General features: G+C 47.9%; 1 protein-coding gene across 1 annotated transcript in view; it reads left to right on the forward strand.

The window, feature by feature from the left end:
• Positions 1-11907: 11907 nt before the first annotated feature.
• The window catches only part of Tab1 (TGF-beta activated kinase 1 (MAP3K7) binding protein 1), a 33307-nt gene continuing 27251 nt past the window's right edge, over positions 11908-17963 (forward strand). The window contains exon 1 of the mRNA XM_036208174.1: positions 11908-11987. Within this exon, the coding sequence (XP_036064067.1) occupies positions 11955-11987 (33 nt within the window). The 5' untranslated portion in view covers positions 11908-11954. The remainder of the gene's footprint in view (positions 11988-17963) is intronic.

Here is a 17963-nt window from a genome sequence, read left to right on the forward strand (position 1 = left end):
GTCGACTGTTTCTTTGTCGGTCCTGAGTATGGCTTCGGCTTCTTTATCCCTCTATCTCCTCTGACCTGGGCCACGTTTTATTTGTTTACTATTGTTTGGTTAGCTTGTTCTTTCCAAGACACTGTTGCATGTATCCTAGGCGGGCCTCACGTTTGCTATATAGCTGTGGCTGACCATGAACTCGTGTGTGTGTGTGTGTGTGTGTGTGTGTGTGTGTGTGTGTGTGTGTGTGTTTGACACACATGCCCTGATGTGCAAGTGGTAATCAGAGGACAGTTTGTCAAGTCCGTTCTCTTCTTCTACCTTTACTTGGGTTCAGGGGATCTAATTCAGATAGCCAAGTTTGTGCGGCAAGCACCTTTATCCACTGAGCCATCTCACCAGCCCTCTGCCTTACGTTTTTTGAGACAGGATCTTTCACTGAACCTGGAGTGCACCAATTCAGCAAAGACTAGCCGATCAATAGTGGGAAGAGCTCCAAGGATCCTCCTGTCTACACCTCTGGAGCCAGGATTATAGACACACTGCCAAGCCCGATTTTTACATGGATGCTGGGAATCCAAACTCAGATCCTCATACTTAGATAACAGACACTTTGCCAGCTGTTAGATAACAGCTGTCTACCTGTCCGATCCTGCCTCTGCCTCCTAAGTGCTAGGATGATAAGCATATGCAGGTACTCCTAGTTTATGTGGTGCTGGAGAGAGAATTCAGGGCTCTGCATACACTACAGCCCTGTGCAGACAAAGCTATATTCCCAGCCCAAATAGACTTCTAAATATTTACTGGGGGGAGAGTGCCTAGAGTATATGTGGAGGTCAGAGGACAACTTTTGGGAGCTGGTTATTTACCTCTACCATGTGGATTTTAAAGATTAAATTTAGGTCGAGCCGGGTGGTGGTGGCGTACACCTGTAATCCCAGCACTCGGGAGGCAGAGCCAGGCGGATCTCTGAGTTCGAGGCCAGCCTGGGCTACCAAGTGAGTTCCAGGAAAGGCGCAAAGCTACACAGGGAAACCCTGTCTGGAAAAAACAAAAAACAATAACAACAAAAAAATTAGGTCGTAAGTCTTGACAGCAAGTGCCTTTACCCACTGAGCCAGCTTACTAACTCCAACTAGATTCTTCTTTTGTTTGAGTTTTGGTTTTTTGAGAGGATCATCTCACTATGCAACTTTGGCTGGCCTGACATTCACTACATAGACTAGGCTGACATTAAACACCCAGAGGGTCCTCCTGCCTCTACCCCCTGATTGCTGGGATTAGAGGAGTGTGCTATCATGCCTGGCTCATTGTAAATATTTTAATTATTTGTTAATGCAATTATAAATATTTATTCATTTTTATGTGTGTGAATGTTTTGTCTGTCTGTCTGTATGGTGCATCATGTGTATGAAGTCTGTGCAGAGGTTAAGAGTGCATTGGATCCCCTGGAACTTGAGTTATCTGTGGCTGTGAGCTACTTTGTGGGTACCGGAATGGAATCCAGGTCCTCTACAAGTATAGTAAATACTTTCAACTGGTGAGCCATCTCTCCAGCCCTCAAATTGCTTATGCAATTTGACTTCCTCAATTACAAAGAAAATGTTATTGTAAAATGGCCTTTGTTAATGATGAAACATCTTGAGAACACATATAGTTCACTGTGGTGAACTTTTAGTTTGATTTCTGTCTGATGTTTGTTTTATAATGTTATAAATTCCTTTAGGAAGTCTTTCCCAGGGCTGAAGAGATGGCTCAGTGGTTAAGAGCACTGGCTGCTCTTCCAGAGGACCCGGGTTCAATTTCCAGGACCCACATGGCAGTTTACAACTGTCTATAATGCTAGTCCCAGAAGATCCAACACCCTCTTCTGGCCTCTCTGGGTACCAAGCATGCAAGTGAGTCACAGATAAACATGCAGGCAAAATACCCATACATGTTTTTTTTTTTTTTTTAAAGAGCCTTCCCTTTTTGGTTCTTTGAATCAAACCATGGGCTTTAATGCAACTGTCAGGTACACCTTTTATTTTTGTTTGTTATGAAAAGTCCCTGCCGGGATGCTGTTTGTGCTCCCCGATCCTAGACACCAGAGCTGCATTTGTGCACACTCCACGTGATCACGCTCTTCCACATGAAATCCCTTCTCTTGCCGTGGCCTAAGCGGGCTTCTGCCAACACCGTGTCTTTGGTTACTCTCCATAGATCCTTGCTCCCCGTTCCCTTGCAGCTCCACAGGGGCACAAACTGCTCAGCCACATGAGTGCATGCCAGGCGGGCAGGCCAATCCGAGGCACCTGTGCTGCCCACCACCTACCACGCTTGCTGGCCTGAGCCTTGCTGAGTGCCATCTGGCATATCTCCCCTGCTCATCGGCACACTGCCTCGTGTACTGGATTTCCTTACAAAATACAAGTGCGGAGGTAAAAATCAGAGGCCAGGAAGATAGTTCATTTGGTAAAGAGCTTGTTGTGCAAGCATGACCTGAGTTTGATTTTAAGCATCCACGAGAAAAGGTTGGGTGTGGCTGTGGGCACTAATGGCTTGTATTCAGGGCTTCAGGCAGATGGTGACTGGAGGACCCTGGGGCTTGCTGGCCAGCCAGTCTAGCTGAATGTTTCAAAATCAGTGAAAGAACCAACAAGGTCCACAGCTCCTGAGGAATGGACACCTAACACCCAAGACCTTAGGTCTCCACATAGAAAATCAGATGAGCATGGGCACACGGGCCTGCATGCGCTTTCTCGTGTGCATAAAATTATTTAGAATCTCAGGATGGCTAAGGCAGGGTGCTGAATCAAGTCCCAGACTTTTTCTGAGAGCAGGACCCTGTTTGACGACACAGGTGGCATGCCCACAAATCTGTCCCTGCTCAGAATGTTAACTCCAGACCCTCCATTTCTCCTTTATGCCATTTTAGGCCTTCATTTTCTTCTTTTCATCCCCTTGTCAGGGAGCTACACCCGACTGTGCGCTAGAGCTATGCCAAGCGCTTTGTAAGGCATAATCAACTTCACATCTTCCAACATCTGCGACAGGTCCTTTTACAGAGGAGGAGCTGGGCGTCGGCACAGGGTGCCATGAGCAGAACCTGACCCCACCCTCTGGTCCTGCTTTGAAACCTGCTGGGGACTTGGCTTCTTCCTGTTAAGTTCATTCTATCCTTAGCCTGTTTAGTTATTTTTGCTTTTTGGTGTGCTGATTGACAGTGCTGGGGATAAAACCCAAGGCTTCCTTCATACCACCGAGCCACATCCCAGCCCCTTAGAGCCTGCTCTTGTATGTTTTGTATGTTTCTGGACTGGGGATTTCTCCCTTGCTCATTATCTGTCTTCTTTGCTCCCCCAACTGTAATGTTTCCCCAAGCTGTGTCCCATGTGTATACCCTAGAAATGCTACTTCAGACATTTCAGAGATTCCCGACCAAATGGGAAGCCATTTCCTCCAAGATGATTCAAACTCCTTAGGCTTGTCACCTACTTTCCTTGGGCCAGGTGGTGCTCTCTAGGACAAGGTGACTTCTTAGGCCTCTTCTCCACTTTTACACATGTCCTGACCAGCCTGTCTGGTCCCATGGTTTCCGTGTCCCAATACAGGCTGGCCTTGCTATATACTCTGTGAACCCAAGGATGAACTTAAGTTTCTGATTCTCCTGCCAAGTGCTGGGATGACAGGTGCATGCAGGGCTTACGTAGAGGTTGAACTCAGGGCATGCCAGGCAGATACTGCCAGCTGAGTCACATTGCCAGCTTTGGTTTCACATCTTTAAGTTTTTATGTGGCTGAGCATGGCGACACACATCTTTAATACCAGAACTTGAACTTGGGACAGAGAGGCATGTGGATCTCTGTGAGTTCAAGGCCAACCTGGTCTACATAGTAAGTTCCAGGACAGCCAGAGCTACACAGAGAGACCTTGTCTCAAAAACAAAAGAAAGAAAGAAAGAAAGAAAAAGTTCATCTATATTGACTTTTTTTTTTTTTTCTTTTATATATATATATTGACCACTTCTTAGGTGGAAACTATGATCGGAGTTACAGGAGCCAAAGACTTGTACCACTATCACAAAAGCATCAAACCCCTCTCCACAGAGAAAGGCATGGGCTTTCTTTTGTTAAAGGCTGGAATTACCCCCTTCCATCATGTGGGTCCCAGGGACTGAACGTGGGCCATCAGGCTCGGCAGAAAATGTCTTTACCAGCTCACTGGTCCAGGATTGGAGTTCATATAAGAGTTAACCAGGAGCTGGGCAGTGGTGGCGCACGCCTTTAATCCCAGCACTCGGGAGGCAGAGGCAGGTGGATCTCTGTGAGTTCGAGGCCAGCCTGGTCTACAGAGCGAGATCTAGGACAGGCCCCAAAGCTACACAGGGAAACCCTGTCTCAAAAAAACCAAAAATAAAATGAGCAAATGAGTTGAACCAGGAAAACACACAAGGCTGGCTGCAGATTTTAGGAGCTGATTTGTCCAATGACTGTAGAAATGTCAAACAGGGCCTGCTACTTTTCTTCTAGGATGTAGCTGTCTATGCTTGTTCCTTAGCTGCCTAAATCGCTACTTCAGCAAGCCCCAGGCCAGATGTCACTGAATGATCCCAGTATGTTGCCATCTAGTTAGAGCTCAAAGAAAACAGGGTTAGGACCAGAGGGAGCCATTTCAACTCCAGGGTCACTTTGTACTTGTCTGTTCCCCGATCTCCATGTTCACCTCTGACCAGAGGCACATGGACTTGCAGCTGCTTTTTACGAGGTAGTCGTCCCGCATCTGCAAGTTAATGTGCTCAAGACCAAGTTCTTGAAGTTTTCCTTGGTAAGGCTCCCCCAGCTTCCCCAGCAGAGCAGACAGCAGCTTCACCTTCTGCATGCCTGGGACAGAATCCTCGAAGCTGTATTCAGCCTCCCTTTCATTGTGCATGATTGGTCTCTGCACATACTTTGCCAGATTCTTCTATCCTGGCCTCTTTACTTCCACCATGGCCACCCAAGTCCCAGGCATACTTGGCAATCTGTTGGGCTACGCAGGTGTCACTGAAATGATAGAAACAGATGGCATGGGAGGGGAAGGGAACAGAGATGCTCAGAGTAGACCTGGTGTTTCTGAGCTCAGCAAGGCTGAGCTTTCTGCATCTAATAACCAGAACATCCCCGCAGAGGTGGGAACTTTTAAAATGTAAATTCTAGTGTGCAAAATTTGCAAAAACCAAGATAGCATTTTAAAGTAGTGGAGGAATGAAGAGATCACTCACTAAATGAATTTCCTAAGAGCTTTCTGTAGGGAACAAGAAAAGTGGATCCATTAAAAATTCCAAATAGGGATCCGGGAGGTGGTGTCACACACCTTTAATCCCAGCGCTTGGGAGGCAGAGCCCGATGAATCTACAGAGTGAGTTCCAGGACAGCCAGGGCTATTATGTAGAGAAACCCTGTCTCCAAACAAACAAAAACAACAGCTCAACAAACAGACAAAAAATCACCATGGAAAAACACCTCTAGGTGGGTCACTGAGGCTGTTTCTAGAAATACTTAGCTGAAGAAGGAAGGCTTACCCTGAATGTAGGTGGCACCAACCCCTGAGCTAGGGTCCCTGACTGAATAAAAAGGAAAAGGTGAACTGGACACCAGCACTCTCTGCTTCCTGAGTCTGGATGCTCCTGTTGCCATAACAACACCCCTGCTTTGATGGACTGCGCCCACCAAACTGTGAGCCAAAATGAGCCCTGCTCTCCTCATGCACTTTTGTCACAGCGTTGAGAAATGTCGCTAATACTCCCGTGTCCTCCTGTGCACCTTCAGATCTCAGGGAAGGTGCCACCTCTGATGGGGTGCTTTCCCAAGCCCAGTCTTTTCCCACGGCACCATGACAGGGTCTGCAGTCTTCTCTATTTCCTTGCTAGACTGTAGGCTCCCTGAGAGGAAATAACTCTGTTTTCATTTCTCTTTGTAATTGGAAAAAAAAATATATCTTAGGCTGGGTGGTGGTGGCACACGTTTTTGATCCCAGCACTCTGGAGGCAGAGCCAAGTGGACCTCTGTGAGTTGGAGGCCAGCCTGGTCTACAGAGTGAGATCCAGGACAGGGAAACCCTGTCTCAAAAAACAGGCATGTGCCACCATATCTGGCTCTGAAATTTTTCAAATACATACAACCAAAGAGCCCTGCCATGTGAAATCCCATCTCTATCCCAGCCCAGATCCCTTAGGGATCACGTTTTGACTCCACTGGCTCCATCCCGTCTTGGTCCTTTCCTTTGTTGAAGTATTATAAATTAACAGTCCCCTCCTAATAGTTCATCATGCTGCTGTGGGGCTGGTTATAGTACTGGAGGCATGTCTGCCTATCCACCATCTCCAGTAATGAATAGAATAGATGTATCTGTTAAAGTGGCCAGTATGGGGCTGGAGAGATGGCTCAAAGGTTAAGAGCACTGACTGCTCTTCTAGAAGATCCGAGTTCAATTCCCAGCACCCACATGGCAGTTCACACCTGTCTGTAACTCCAGTTTCAGGGGACCCCGACACCCCTGGCAAAAACACAAATGCACATAAAAATTATATATATATATATATATATATCCAGTACTACTGGCTGGGTGTGGTGGTGAACGCCTTTAATTCCAGCACTCGGGAGGCAAAGGCAGGTGCAATTGGTGAGTTTCAAGGTCAGCCTCTATAAAGCAAATTCAGCCAGGACTGTTACACAGAGAAATCCTGTCTTGGGCGGTGGGGGGTGGGGTGGGGAAGCCAGTACTGAGACCACCCAAGCACATGGCAAAATCCTGCAACAGAGAAGATACAGAAAGGAAAGGAGCCCTGGACAGTGGTACTTGCCCCCTTGTTGGGCAACAAGGCTACAATACCTGCTTGGGGTCCTAGACAAAAATGGGGAAATCCAGGGGGATCGGGGTGGAGATAGCAAGTCTTTTATTTTTTCATCTCAATGTTGTCTAGGGTCCCTATATCACCTGCTCAAGCCAACATCTGCCTGAAGCATGCCTGCAGCTGCAGCTGCAGAACTCCAGGTCAGGGATTGACTAGAATCCACAGGTGGGGTGGGGCTACAGAGGCACAGAGGACCTCAGTGCAGACTTCTGACCTGAGGCCTTACCAGCCTTCCAGCAAAAACCCCCAGGTTTTTGTTTTGTTTTGTTTTTTCTTTGAGACAGAGTTTCTCTGTGTAGTTTTGGTGCCTGTCCTGGATCTTATTCTGTAGACTAGTCTGGCCTCGAACTCACAAGATCCGCCTGGCTCTGCCCCCCCCCATCCCCCTCAGTGCTGGGATTAAATGCATACACCACCACTGCCTGGCTTTTTTTTTTTTAAACTCTTTTGGTTCTTTGCTCTTTTGAGGGGCCCACCAACCAGCTCCAAAATAAATCACATGGAGGCTTATTCTTACTTATAAATGCCTGCCCTTAGCTTGGCTTGTTTCTTGTTTGTTTTTTGTTTTTGGGTTTTTGTTGTTGTTGTTGAGGGAGCAGGGAAAGGTAACTGTCTGGTCGCTGGGACTCCCATGGGTAGGGCCTATGGCCTAGAGACCTGATCTGCTGGTCTGGAGATGAGAGCTTACCTGTTCTCAGTCGGTGTAGTGTAGGCTTATGATTCTGGTGATTTCTGCTTGGCTTGTTTCTTGACAGCTTTTCTTTTCTTTCTTTCTTTTTTTTTTAATGCTGAATGCCGTTTCTGAAAGAGGGAGAGGAGGTCTTAAATACAGGCTTACAGCACAATGAGAGAACCCCGGAGGGCGGAAGTTCGCTTCTGATGTTTTACAATCTTGCATCTAAGCTTGACAGCTTTTCTTAATTTTAAATTAGCCAATCTACCTTTTGCCCTTGGGCTATTTCTGTATACTTTTCATTATTTCTTGTTTTTTTTGTTTGTTTGTTTGTTTTTGTATGTGGAGCCGAGGATCGAACCACTGAGCTAAATCCCCAACCCATCATTATTTCTTACTCCATAGCTTGCTGTATAGCTGGGCGGCTGGCCCCTGAAGTCCATCCCCTCCCTCCCCCAGACAGTTTCTCTGTGTAGCTTTGCACCTTTCCTGGAACTTGCTTTGGAGACCAGGCTGGCCTTGAACTCACAGAGATCCACCTGCCTTTGCCTCCCGAGTGCTGGGATTTAAGGCGTGCACCACCACCGCCCAACATGTAACACATCATAAAATAATATTCTACAACACCCCCCTCTGATCCCAGGAGGCCTGACTTGCTGTAAGGCTGCCTGCTTTGTGTGCTGTCAGGGGTGGGGAGGTCACCATGCAGTTATGGGATGTTCTAGAAAATGTGTGCGCCCAAAGGCAGCCTGGCCCATCTGGATACCCATGATAAGACTGTGAGCCAGCCTTAAATGGTTCTCAGATCCAGCAACTGCAGTAGAAGCTTATCTAGGACTGGTAAGTGTGATACATCAGTTCGTCCTGGGGAAAACAAGACCCATTTTAGAGCATGGCTTATGGGCATACAGAGGGGCAGCAGACCTCCTTATATGAATCATCCAGTCTTTGGAAGCTCAGAACCTGGCAAACAGAAGGTACTGACTTAATGCTCATTCTCTCAAGTGCTATGCTGAGTCCAGGGTTGTCTTCACCATCTCTGGAGAAACGGAGTCTGGTGTGAAGAGATAATTGTGGGGAGCTAGAGAGCTCCAAGCTGTATTCCGAGCTGTGCACTTAATCACTTGGGGACCATGAGACTGGCATGCCTCAGTTTCCTTCATTTGTCAACATACTGATTCCTCTCTGCTTGGGCCTTTAATTAATTTGATGTTGCAAACATTTGCTAAGCCTTAAGAAAACCTAGGATCGGGGGGCTGGAGAGATGGCTCAGAGGTTAGGAACATTGGCTGCTCTTCCAGAGATCCTGAGTTCAATTCCCAGCAACCACATGGTGCCTCACAACCATCTATAATGAGATCTGGTGCCCTCTTCTGGCCTGCAGGCATACGTGCAGACAGAACACTGTGTACATGATAAATAAAATAAATCTTAAAAAGAGAGAGAGAGGGAGGGAGGGAGGGAGGGAGGGAGGGAGGGAGGGAGGAAGGAAGGAAGGAAAACCTAGGATCAAAACCAACCAAACAAGCAAATATAAGCTGGGTGTGGTGGTGTCCACATTTCCATATTTAATCCCAGCACTTGGGAGACAGAGGCAGGTGGATCTCTGAATTCGAGGCCAGCCTGGTCTACACAGTGAGTTCCAGGACAGCCAGGGCTATACAGAGAAACCCTGTCTTGGGGAAAAGAAATAAATAAAAGTCCCCCTTCAGTCTCACGATTCCTTTCCTGTCTCTTACTCACCATCCACAAACTCAAGAATGTCTCCTCTGAGGTCGCCATGTCTAGTCTCAACCAGTCCCCGAGGCATGGCAGCTCACACTATTCCACCTGAATGATCTCAGCTCAGGGCTTCTAAATTGAATGGAGTTATCTGCCAATCAGACCTCTCCCAAAGTTCTCACACTGTTGCTCACTCCTCCTTGGACCCTGCCTACCCTTGCCATCCTGCCCCTTCAGCTGCACGATCTGTGTTTTTGCAGGCTCGGCTTCTGTTCTGAGCTCTAGCCTCCCATTGACTTGACTTCTCATCTCCAAAACACAGCAAACTCAGCATGCTAGAATGGAGCTCACTCCCTTCTCTCTCCCCATAATCCTACCTGCTCCTGCGAAAAATCTGCAGGGATCTCTGACACCTCTTCCCATCACACTGCCTTAGGCCTTTTTCTGTTATTTTAACAAACTACTTGATACTGGATTATTTATTTACTGAAATAGAGTGTCATGTAGTCCAGGCTGGTATCGAACTTCTGGTCCTCTTGTCTCTTCTTCTCAAGGGATGGGGTTACAGGTAAGTGTTCACCATGCCTGGTGAGACTGGATAAGATATAAAAAATGGAACTCGTGTTTGGCTCAAAGCTCTAGAGGCTGGGAAGTCCAAAAGACAGCACCTGCATCCGATGCCTTCCTGCTTCATCATGGCATGGCAGAGTATCACCTGAAGGAGTAAGTGTGTTATCTGGTCACTACAAATTGCATCATGGGTCCTGACCTCATTTGATCTTAATGTATTCATCTCCTCAATGACCATGACCAACTACTAGATGAGTTTTACGTTTACATTTCCAAGAACTGAACTTTAAGAATACACAATTCAGACTATCCCAAACCAATACCCAAGCCTCAGTGATTTTATACCTTAAATAAAATCTACCCTCTACCACCAGCCAAGCCAACCATTATCATTGATCCCCTACAATAGTCCTTTTTATTATTATTATTATTATTATTATTATTATTATTATTATTTATCATGTATACAGTGCTCTGTCTGCATGTGTCCCTGCAGGCCAGAAGAGGGCACCAGATCTCATTACCGGTGGTTGTGAGCCTCCATGTGGTTACTGGGAATTGAACTTAGGACCTCTGGAAGAACAGTTGGTGCTCTTAACCACTGAGCCATCTCTCCAGCCCTACAATAGTCCTTTTTACTTGACCCTTTTGTCCCCATTCAGTTTCCATAAAACTTTATTCTTGGTAGTCAGAGAACCAATGGGCCCATGTCAACAGCTGGCTTAGCAACCAGTAACTTCTTTTTCTTGTCTTTTTTTCTTTCTTTTTTCGGAGACAGAGTCTCTTTATATATATAGCCCAGTAACTTTCCATTCGACCTCCAAGTGAACACCGACTCCAGCCTGCAGCCACATTCTCTTCATTCCGCCTCCATCTGATTCAGCCCTTGGGCCCCGTGCTTCTGCTGTAACTGGTTTTGAGACGGGATCTTGCTACAGAGTTGTTACTGGGAGGTCTCCTGCTACAGGGAGGTCTCCTGCTTCCTTTGTTGTCTCTCCCAGCTGCAGTCTTGGTTCTTATGCTCTTGGGAAAGAAGAATTCAGGCCGGACATAGTAATCAAATTTAATTAGAGCAAGCAAGGAAGAAGATACGAGAAAGAGCGAGTGAACCCAAGCATCAACTGCCCTGATCGATCTTAGCAGGCAAGATGCTTACATACCTCTTTTCCTTATCCCTCCCCTAGGGCAGGCATTTCCACAAAAGAAGAAGATGTCTGAGGCTTAAAGTAGAAAAGTTCACTAGGGGAGAGGGTAACGGACCTCTGCTGTCCTGGAGAGGAAGTCCCCTAAGGTTGCTTTGATCTGACCTGGTTAAGGTCCACCACTGTCACTCGCCATTCTTTACATCCCGTTGATGGCCTCCTGAACTGGCCCATCTGGGTTCGATCACTGTCACTGTCTTTATGTCTTGAGTGTCAGCCTACCATTATCTTTACACCCTGTTTCAGGGGCTGGCTCAGCTGAAGGACCTTATTTCTCATGTCTTAGTTTTGGGAGCCTGTTTGTCAGTCCCCTCCAGAACTAACCCAGGCTACCCTCCAACTTTTTATCCTCCTGCCTCAGCTTCCTAAATTCTGGGATTACAGGTATGACTCGACCCTCCACATCCAGCTTCTGCACCGCTCTTGAACAAACATACTCCTGCTTTGAGCACCAGCAGTACCTGTCAGGTGCCAGCTGACGCCACACTCCCATGCTACTGTCCATAAACTTCACTCCTGAGCACTTAACAACTATTCCGAATTGCAGTTTTCCCCAACGCTAATGTCAACTAGTTTGGCTCCGTGTGGCCTCCACTAAGGTCAAGCAGTCACCCAAGGCTCTTGTAGACTGAATCATTCGCTCTCCCCTGCCCCCTCCCTGACAAAGCGTCTTAAATAGGATCTCATGCACATATAACGACCCCAAGGAATAAGAAAGATTGCCAAGGTGCTTCGCGTTCTCTCCGCTGGCGGGGGAGGACGAGAGCAGAAAACCGCGCCTGCATACAAGCTCTTCTGCTGCACCTCCTCCGCTCCGCAGGGGGCGCTGTGGATAAATCGGGGCGGAGGGGGGGAGTGAGTCGCCGTCGGGGCCGCTCTAGCCACCCATTTCGCTGCTCGGAGAGACTGCCGCGCCGCGGGGTCCTCCAAGATGGCGGCGCAGAGGAGGAGCCTGCTCCAGAGTGTGAGGAAACCGACCCGCTCTCCGGGCTGGGAGGGTTGGGAGCTCGGGGGTGTCCTCGGTGCAAGAGCGGTTGTCTTTAAGTGGCAGGGTGCGGACCTCCGCGCCCCAGAGATCCGTGGGTGTTCGCAGCGCGCCCGCAGCCCGTGGGAGGCTGGCGCCTCGCCTGCTCTGCGCGTGCGCGCTGCGGTCCGGGCCTTTGGGGGTCAAGGGCGCCGGGGTCCTGCGGAGTGGGAGCGTCCTGGAGCCGGAAGGGGACGTGGCTCCGCGGTGCGGTCCATCCGGAGCGCGGACACGAGTAGTAATAAATAGCCCCGGTTATGTAAGGCGCGCTGGGTCTCCGGCATTGTGTTGACCGCCTCACACTCATAAGCTCCGCAGCAGCACCCGAGGATAGCTAGGTACAATAGACACTTCTTTTTTTTACAGAGGAGGAAACCGAGGCCACACCGCTGGTGAACGGCAGAGGCAGGGTTAAAATCAGTCTGCTTCTAGAAATACCCCCAAGCTTTAGGTGACTCCAAGAAGTGGTGACTTGGAGTTTTGGTTCTTCCCCCCAGTTTACCAGATCCCCTTTGGCCTCACTCACAGTCCTTTCTCTAAGGTGAGAGTGCCACCCCTCCACGGTAGTCGGGACCTCCACGGGTTTGAGGCAGTCTTCCTGCATCTTTCCCGCACGTGTGCACAGTGACACATGCGTGGTAGCCGCACAGGTCTTTGGGTCGGCCAGGACGCTGATCCCCGAGCCGATGTCTGTGCCTCCTGAACTAGAATGTGGGTTCCTTGAAGACAGGGACTCGTGACCCCTTGCTTAGCGTGTTGATTCCACCACTGACCACTCTTGCATGCAAGGTGCTTGGTCGGTGTTTGTAACATCAGGAGAAGATTGGTCTGGAACTAGGCCGTGGCTTTGCAAGGATGAGGGGAAATGGCACTCTTGCGCTTGAGGGTCAGAAGCGAAGAGTGGAGGGCGAGGGATGACCTTTACTATTGTATGCCTGTGTAGGCCTTTGTAAAACCGGAAGCGGGAGGTCTGGCTTTCTGCTTTGTTGGGTCCCCGAGGGCAAGGCCCTTGTATAAATGTCTCCATTGTAGGAAGCATCCCAGGAACACTGATATGTTGTGGTCTCGAGAGAAAGAGGGGCTGGGAAAAAAGTAGTAAATGATGCATGCTGAATTGGCTTGCTAAGCAGAGAATAGTCACCTGGGTCAGATCGCTTCTCTGTCTCCTAGATGTGATGGAGCCCAAAGATCTCCAGTCAGGAGGAAGGTACTTTTCCCAGCACCAGAATGTGTTCTCTGCGTGCTGGTGGACTTAAAAAAAGTGGGTAGGGAGTGGATAGGTTTTAACACATAGTATCTTGACGCAAGGGAAGGGGCAGGTAAAGATAACTGCTATCCTCAAGGGTATCTTAGTGTCTAGGCCAGGCCTGAATCTGGTGAGAGCAGTTCCAACATATGTGTTCTGCAGATGGCCTTGAAAGAGGCTAGTCTTCGCCGACTCTTGGGCCTTGGTGGTGGGAAGATGCATAGGCAGCTGCCCATCCTCGCTATGTTCTCAGCCCAGCTTGGGAAAAGGAGCATATGCCATAGCATAGTGGGTAAGGCATAGTCAGTGTGGACTTCCATCAGGAGCCCTGGACAGGCAGCAGAGAGCCCAAGAGGCATTAAAGGATGCTGTTTTTGCAAGATGGTAGAGGATGAACACCCTTTAAAGGAAATGCAGGCTTAAATATGTGTGTGAGGTGTCTATATATAGCCCTTCATGGTCAGATACAACTCAGTGCTATAGTTCTGTGTGTTGAGAGGTAGTGAGGCTTGTGGGATAGGCTGGTAATGGGCTCATACTTGGCAAGTTGGTAGAGTGTCTGGCAGAAAGGTATGCTAAGGGATTTTACTTACCCTCTCTTGGCAGTGTGGTATTTTAAAAGGTCTTTTGAAGGAAAGAGGGTTGTTTGTTTTGTTGTGTTTTGATAGCTTTGTGTATGTATATTTTGTTTGTTTTAAATTAACTCATTATTATTATTTGAGACAAGGTAGTTGTGTAGCTCTGAGCTATCCTGGAACTCACTTTGTAGACCAGGCTGGCCTTGAACTGCCTCTGCACCCCCAAGTACTGGGATTAAAGCTGTGCACCACCACTGCCTGACTAAATTAATTTTTTCAAAAATTCTATTTGTACGAGTATTTTGCCTGCATGTAAGTGTTCTTGTGCCTGTGGGGGCCAGAAGGAGGCACCAGGTTCTCTGGAACTGAAGTTAGACAGTTGTAGGTCACCATGTGGTGCTGGGAACTAAACCTGGGTCTTCTGGAATAAAAGCAAGTGCTTTTAACTATTAAACCATCCCTCTAGTACAGAATTTGTTTCTTTGGTTGTTTGAGACTCAAACATAGTGATGTAGCACTGACTAGCCTCAAATTCACTATGGAGATCAAGCTGGCCTTGAACTCAGAGATCTTGCCTCTGCTTCTGGAGTGCTGGGATTAAATATATCATCACCACACTGAGCTAAGAAAAGTGGTCTTAAAGGAAACTTTAGACCAGTGGTTCTCAGCCTTCCTAATGTTGTGACCCTTTAATACAGTTCCTCGTGTTGTGGTGACCCTCCCCCCAACCGTAAAATTATTTCATTGCTACTTCATAACTGTAATTTTGCTATTGTTATAAATCTTAATGTAAATATCTGATATGCAACCACTGTGGGTCCTTAGACCCACGGCAAGGTCCACAGGTTGAGAAAAAGCTGCTTTAGAAAAACCCAGCCTTGGGGTTGGGGATTTAGCTCAGTGGTAGAGTGCTGCCTAGCAAGTGCAAGGCCCTGGGTTTGGTCCTCAGCTCTGGCAAAAAAAGAAAAGAAAAACCCAGCCTGGCTGGGTGGTGGTGGCACACGCCTTTAATCCCAGCACTTGGGAGGCAGAGGCAGGTGAATCTCTGTAAGTTCGAGGCCAGCCTGGTCTACAAAATGAGTTCCAGGAAAGCCAAGACTGTTACACAGAGAAACCTTGTTTCGAAAAACAAAAAAAGAAAGAAAAGAAAAACCCAGCCTTTGTGGCCTGAAAAAACCAAGTCCCTTATAGCAGTTTCTCCAATCCAGAAGGGCTGCCCGGAGAATTGATACTATTAAATGAACTGTCACAGTACTCTCCAGGTTTGGTTACCCTCAGCTGTGGGGGCTCTGCAGACACCAGGCCCGGCAGAGTAACCATCTGAGTTAGTGAAGCAAGAAGGAATTCTGCTTCAACAGGACTTAGTTACTGGTGTGGGTTCAAACTTCTAGAGTCTGACACTGAGCAATTTGTTTTAGACATATTTAAGTACAGATCAACTTTGGTAAAAAGTTTCCTGGTGACAGTTATCACAGTAATGCTCAAGGAGTGACGACGTCAGAACTCTTGGCAGAGTCCCTAAGAATTAGTTCTACTGGTGTTGGGGACTTAGCTCAGTGGTAAAGTACTTGCCTAGCAAAAGCACAGGGCCCTGAGTTTGATCCTCGGCAAAAAAAAAAAAAAAAAAAAAAAAAGAATGAGTTCTACTGGCTGAGGAACAGTGCTGAGGATAAAGGTCTAGGGAGGAAGAGTCTGGGATAAACAGTAGTCTGGAGAGGAGATTGAGCTGAGGTCTGACCCTACAGATGACACAGATCACCAGGCTCTCAACTACATCCATTCTCAGCTTTTCAGGCAGAAACTGGTCTACAGCCCTTCCAGTGAAGAGACAACCCTACATGTTTAACATTCCTGGTCTCCCTAGTGCTCATCTGTGAGTACAGGGACTTTGTGCCCTCCACTCTCAACCACAAACTCCTGCCGTAGTGCTGCCGAGAGTGATCCCCTGAAGTGTCTGAGGGTTCTCTTGTGGCAGGCATTGTGCAGGTGCTGGGGACACTGCCCTCTTTAGCTTATATTCTAGTGAAGGAGCCAGGTGGTAAACAGCGAACACGGATTATGTATGATTTATAATATCTAGTCAGACACAGAAGGGTAGGGGCTGTTTCCAACAGGGTGGTAGGGATAACATCTCAATACTTGTGGAGGTAGAGGTGGGACTGTGGGAGAGGATAAAGTATTTGAGAGCCTGCCGTTTTCAGGAGTCCCAAAGAGGCCAGAGTGGCCGGAACCCTTGGGGAAATGACAACCATAGTCTAAAGGCTCTATTGGCTTAGTGACTGCCGCTGCAGCCTTCAGATTCTGCAGGTGACAGGAAGTTTCTGAGGGGTTTCAGCAGGGGCCTGATGACTTCTGATTTTGATTAGAGAAAAAAAATCCTCCTGGGTTTGAGTGGTAGGAGGGGAAGCCTGGGGCCTGCTGAACATCTGCCTGGTGTGAGAGAGGACATTGGTTTGCCCGGGATGATAGAGTGGGTGGGAAATATCAGTGTGGCTGCCTTTTGGAGACAGCTGACGGTTGCTGGTGAATGGAGTTGCCTGTGAGGTACGTGGCCGATGAGCCAAAGACTCCAAGGAGCTGTTTGAGCATCACCTGTGCCATACGTGGAGTAAAGAGCCCTGGAGAAGGAATGCCTTTGTGTCAGGAGAACTGAGGGTTTGGTTTGTCACTGTGGCACATGACTGTAATACCAGCTTCTCAGAGGCTGAGTTGGAAGTTCTGAAGCACTTGAGACCAGGTGTCTGAGGCCAACCTTGGCAACATAGTAAGATGATGTCTCAAAAACAACAACAACAACAACAACAAAAAATATATATATATATATACATATATATTATATAGATATAGATATAAAGTTTAAAAAAGAAAAGAATATCAACCTGAAATCATTTTTAGACTTAGATTTGTCCTGAGCAATTATATTTACTAAATCACAGGTGCTACCTAGATACTTTTTTCTGGTGTACCTCAAATAAGTACTGGGCTGGCGGGTGTACTCCATTGGTAGAGTGTTTAGGTTTGATTCCCAGCACCTCAGTAAACTGAGGTTGGTGGCACAAGCCTGTAACCCTAGCACTTGGGAGGCAGAAGCAGAAAGGTCAGGCTACAGGAGACCTTGTTGCTAAACAAATTTGTCCACTGAAATGAAAACATCTATTTAGGAAGAAGAAGAAAAAATCCAGGGCTGATAATGTAGCTCAGTGGAAGAGTATTTGCCTGGTGTGCACAAGGCCTTGGGACCATCCCCAGACCCTGGGGCTGGGGGCTGGGGAGGGGCGCAGGGAAGAACAGAACCAAGTTGGTTAGGTCGTCACCTGTAGCTGCTCACTGGCCGTCAGGACCGAGGTCTGCAGAGGCCATACCACCGTTAGTAGTAGTCCTTTGAGCATGTATCATGGAGGCTGGCAGCAGCACAGACAGAATTTGACGGGAGCTCTAGAGGGCAGTGGGAGCCTGGAGTGAGCTGGCCTCGGAGAAGTGGGTCACACAGGTGTTTTTGGAGAGAAGAAACTGCTGTCCCCCACCCTAAGCCATCTTCCCAGGGACATTGTTCTCCCTTCCAAGCTTCCTTTTGGTCTCTTTAGCAATGGGTTGCTTTCACCACAGAACACTCAGCCTTTTCATACCATAATTTGATATTCAAGCTGTGGCCTGAACTGGGAACGGGGCTTTGTCCACTTGTCTGCCCAGAGTTTTGAGAGGAGTCCGGGTGGGACGGTTCCTCCCCTCCCCTGATTTCGATAAGGTGCGTGAGAATGTGAGGAAGTCTTCCTACCCACACAAGGGTCACCTTTCAAACCGTCACAAGACTAGGAGACACCCTCCCAAAGTCAGGCTGGGATTGGATCCTTTGAAGTGGTCTCTCTTGGCACGTTTTCCGTTGAATTTTATGAACAGCTCTTTTGAATGATGGAGGAGTCATGGTTCGTGTGTGTGTGTGTGTGTGTGTGTGTGTGTGTGTGTGTGTGTGTACATGGCTCTGTGCTGAGGGCTTGGAGTGTGAAACACCCCCTTCTCAGCTTCCCCAAGGCTAGCACCCCCTGAGCTCATAGGCCTGGCATTTGGGGACGTGGGAGAGACTATGCATCAGTT

Source organism: Onychomys torridus, chromosome 16, assembly GCF_903995425.1.
Source record: "Onychomys torridus chromosome 16, mOncTor1.1, whole genome shotgun sequence".
Taxonomy (NCBI): Eukaryota; Metazoa; Chordata; class Mammalia; order Rodentia; family Cricetidae; genus Onychomys; species Onychomys torridus.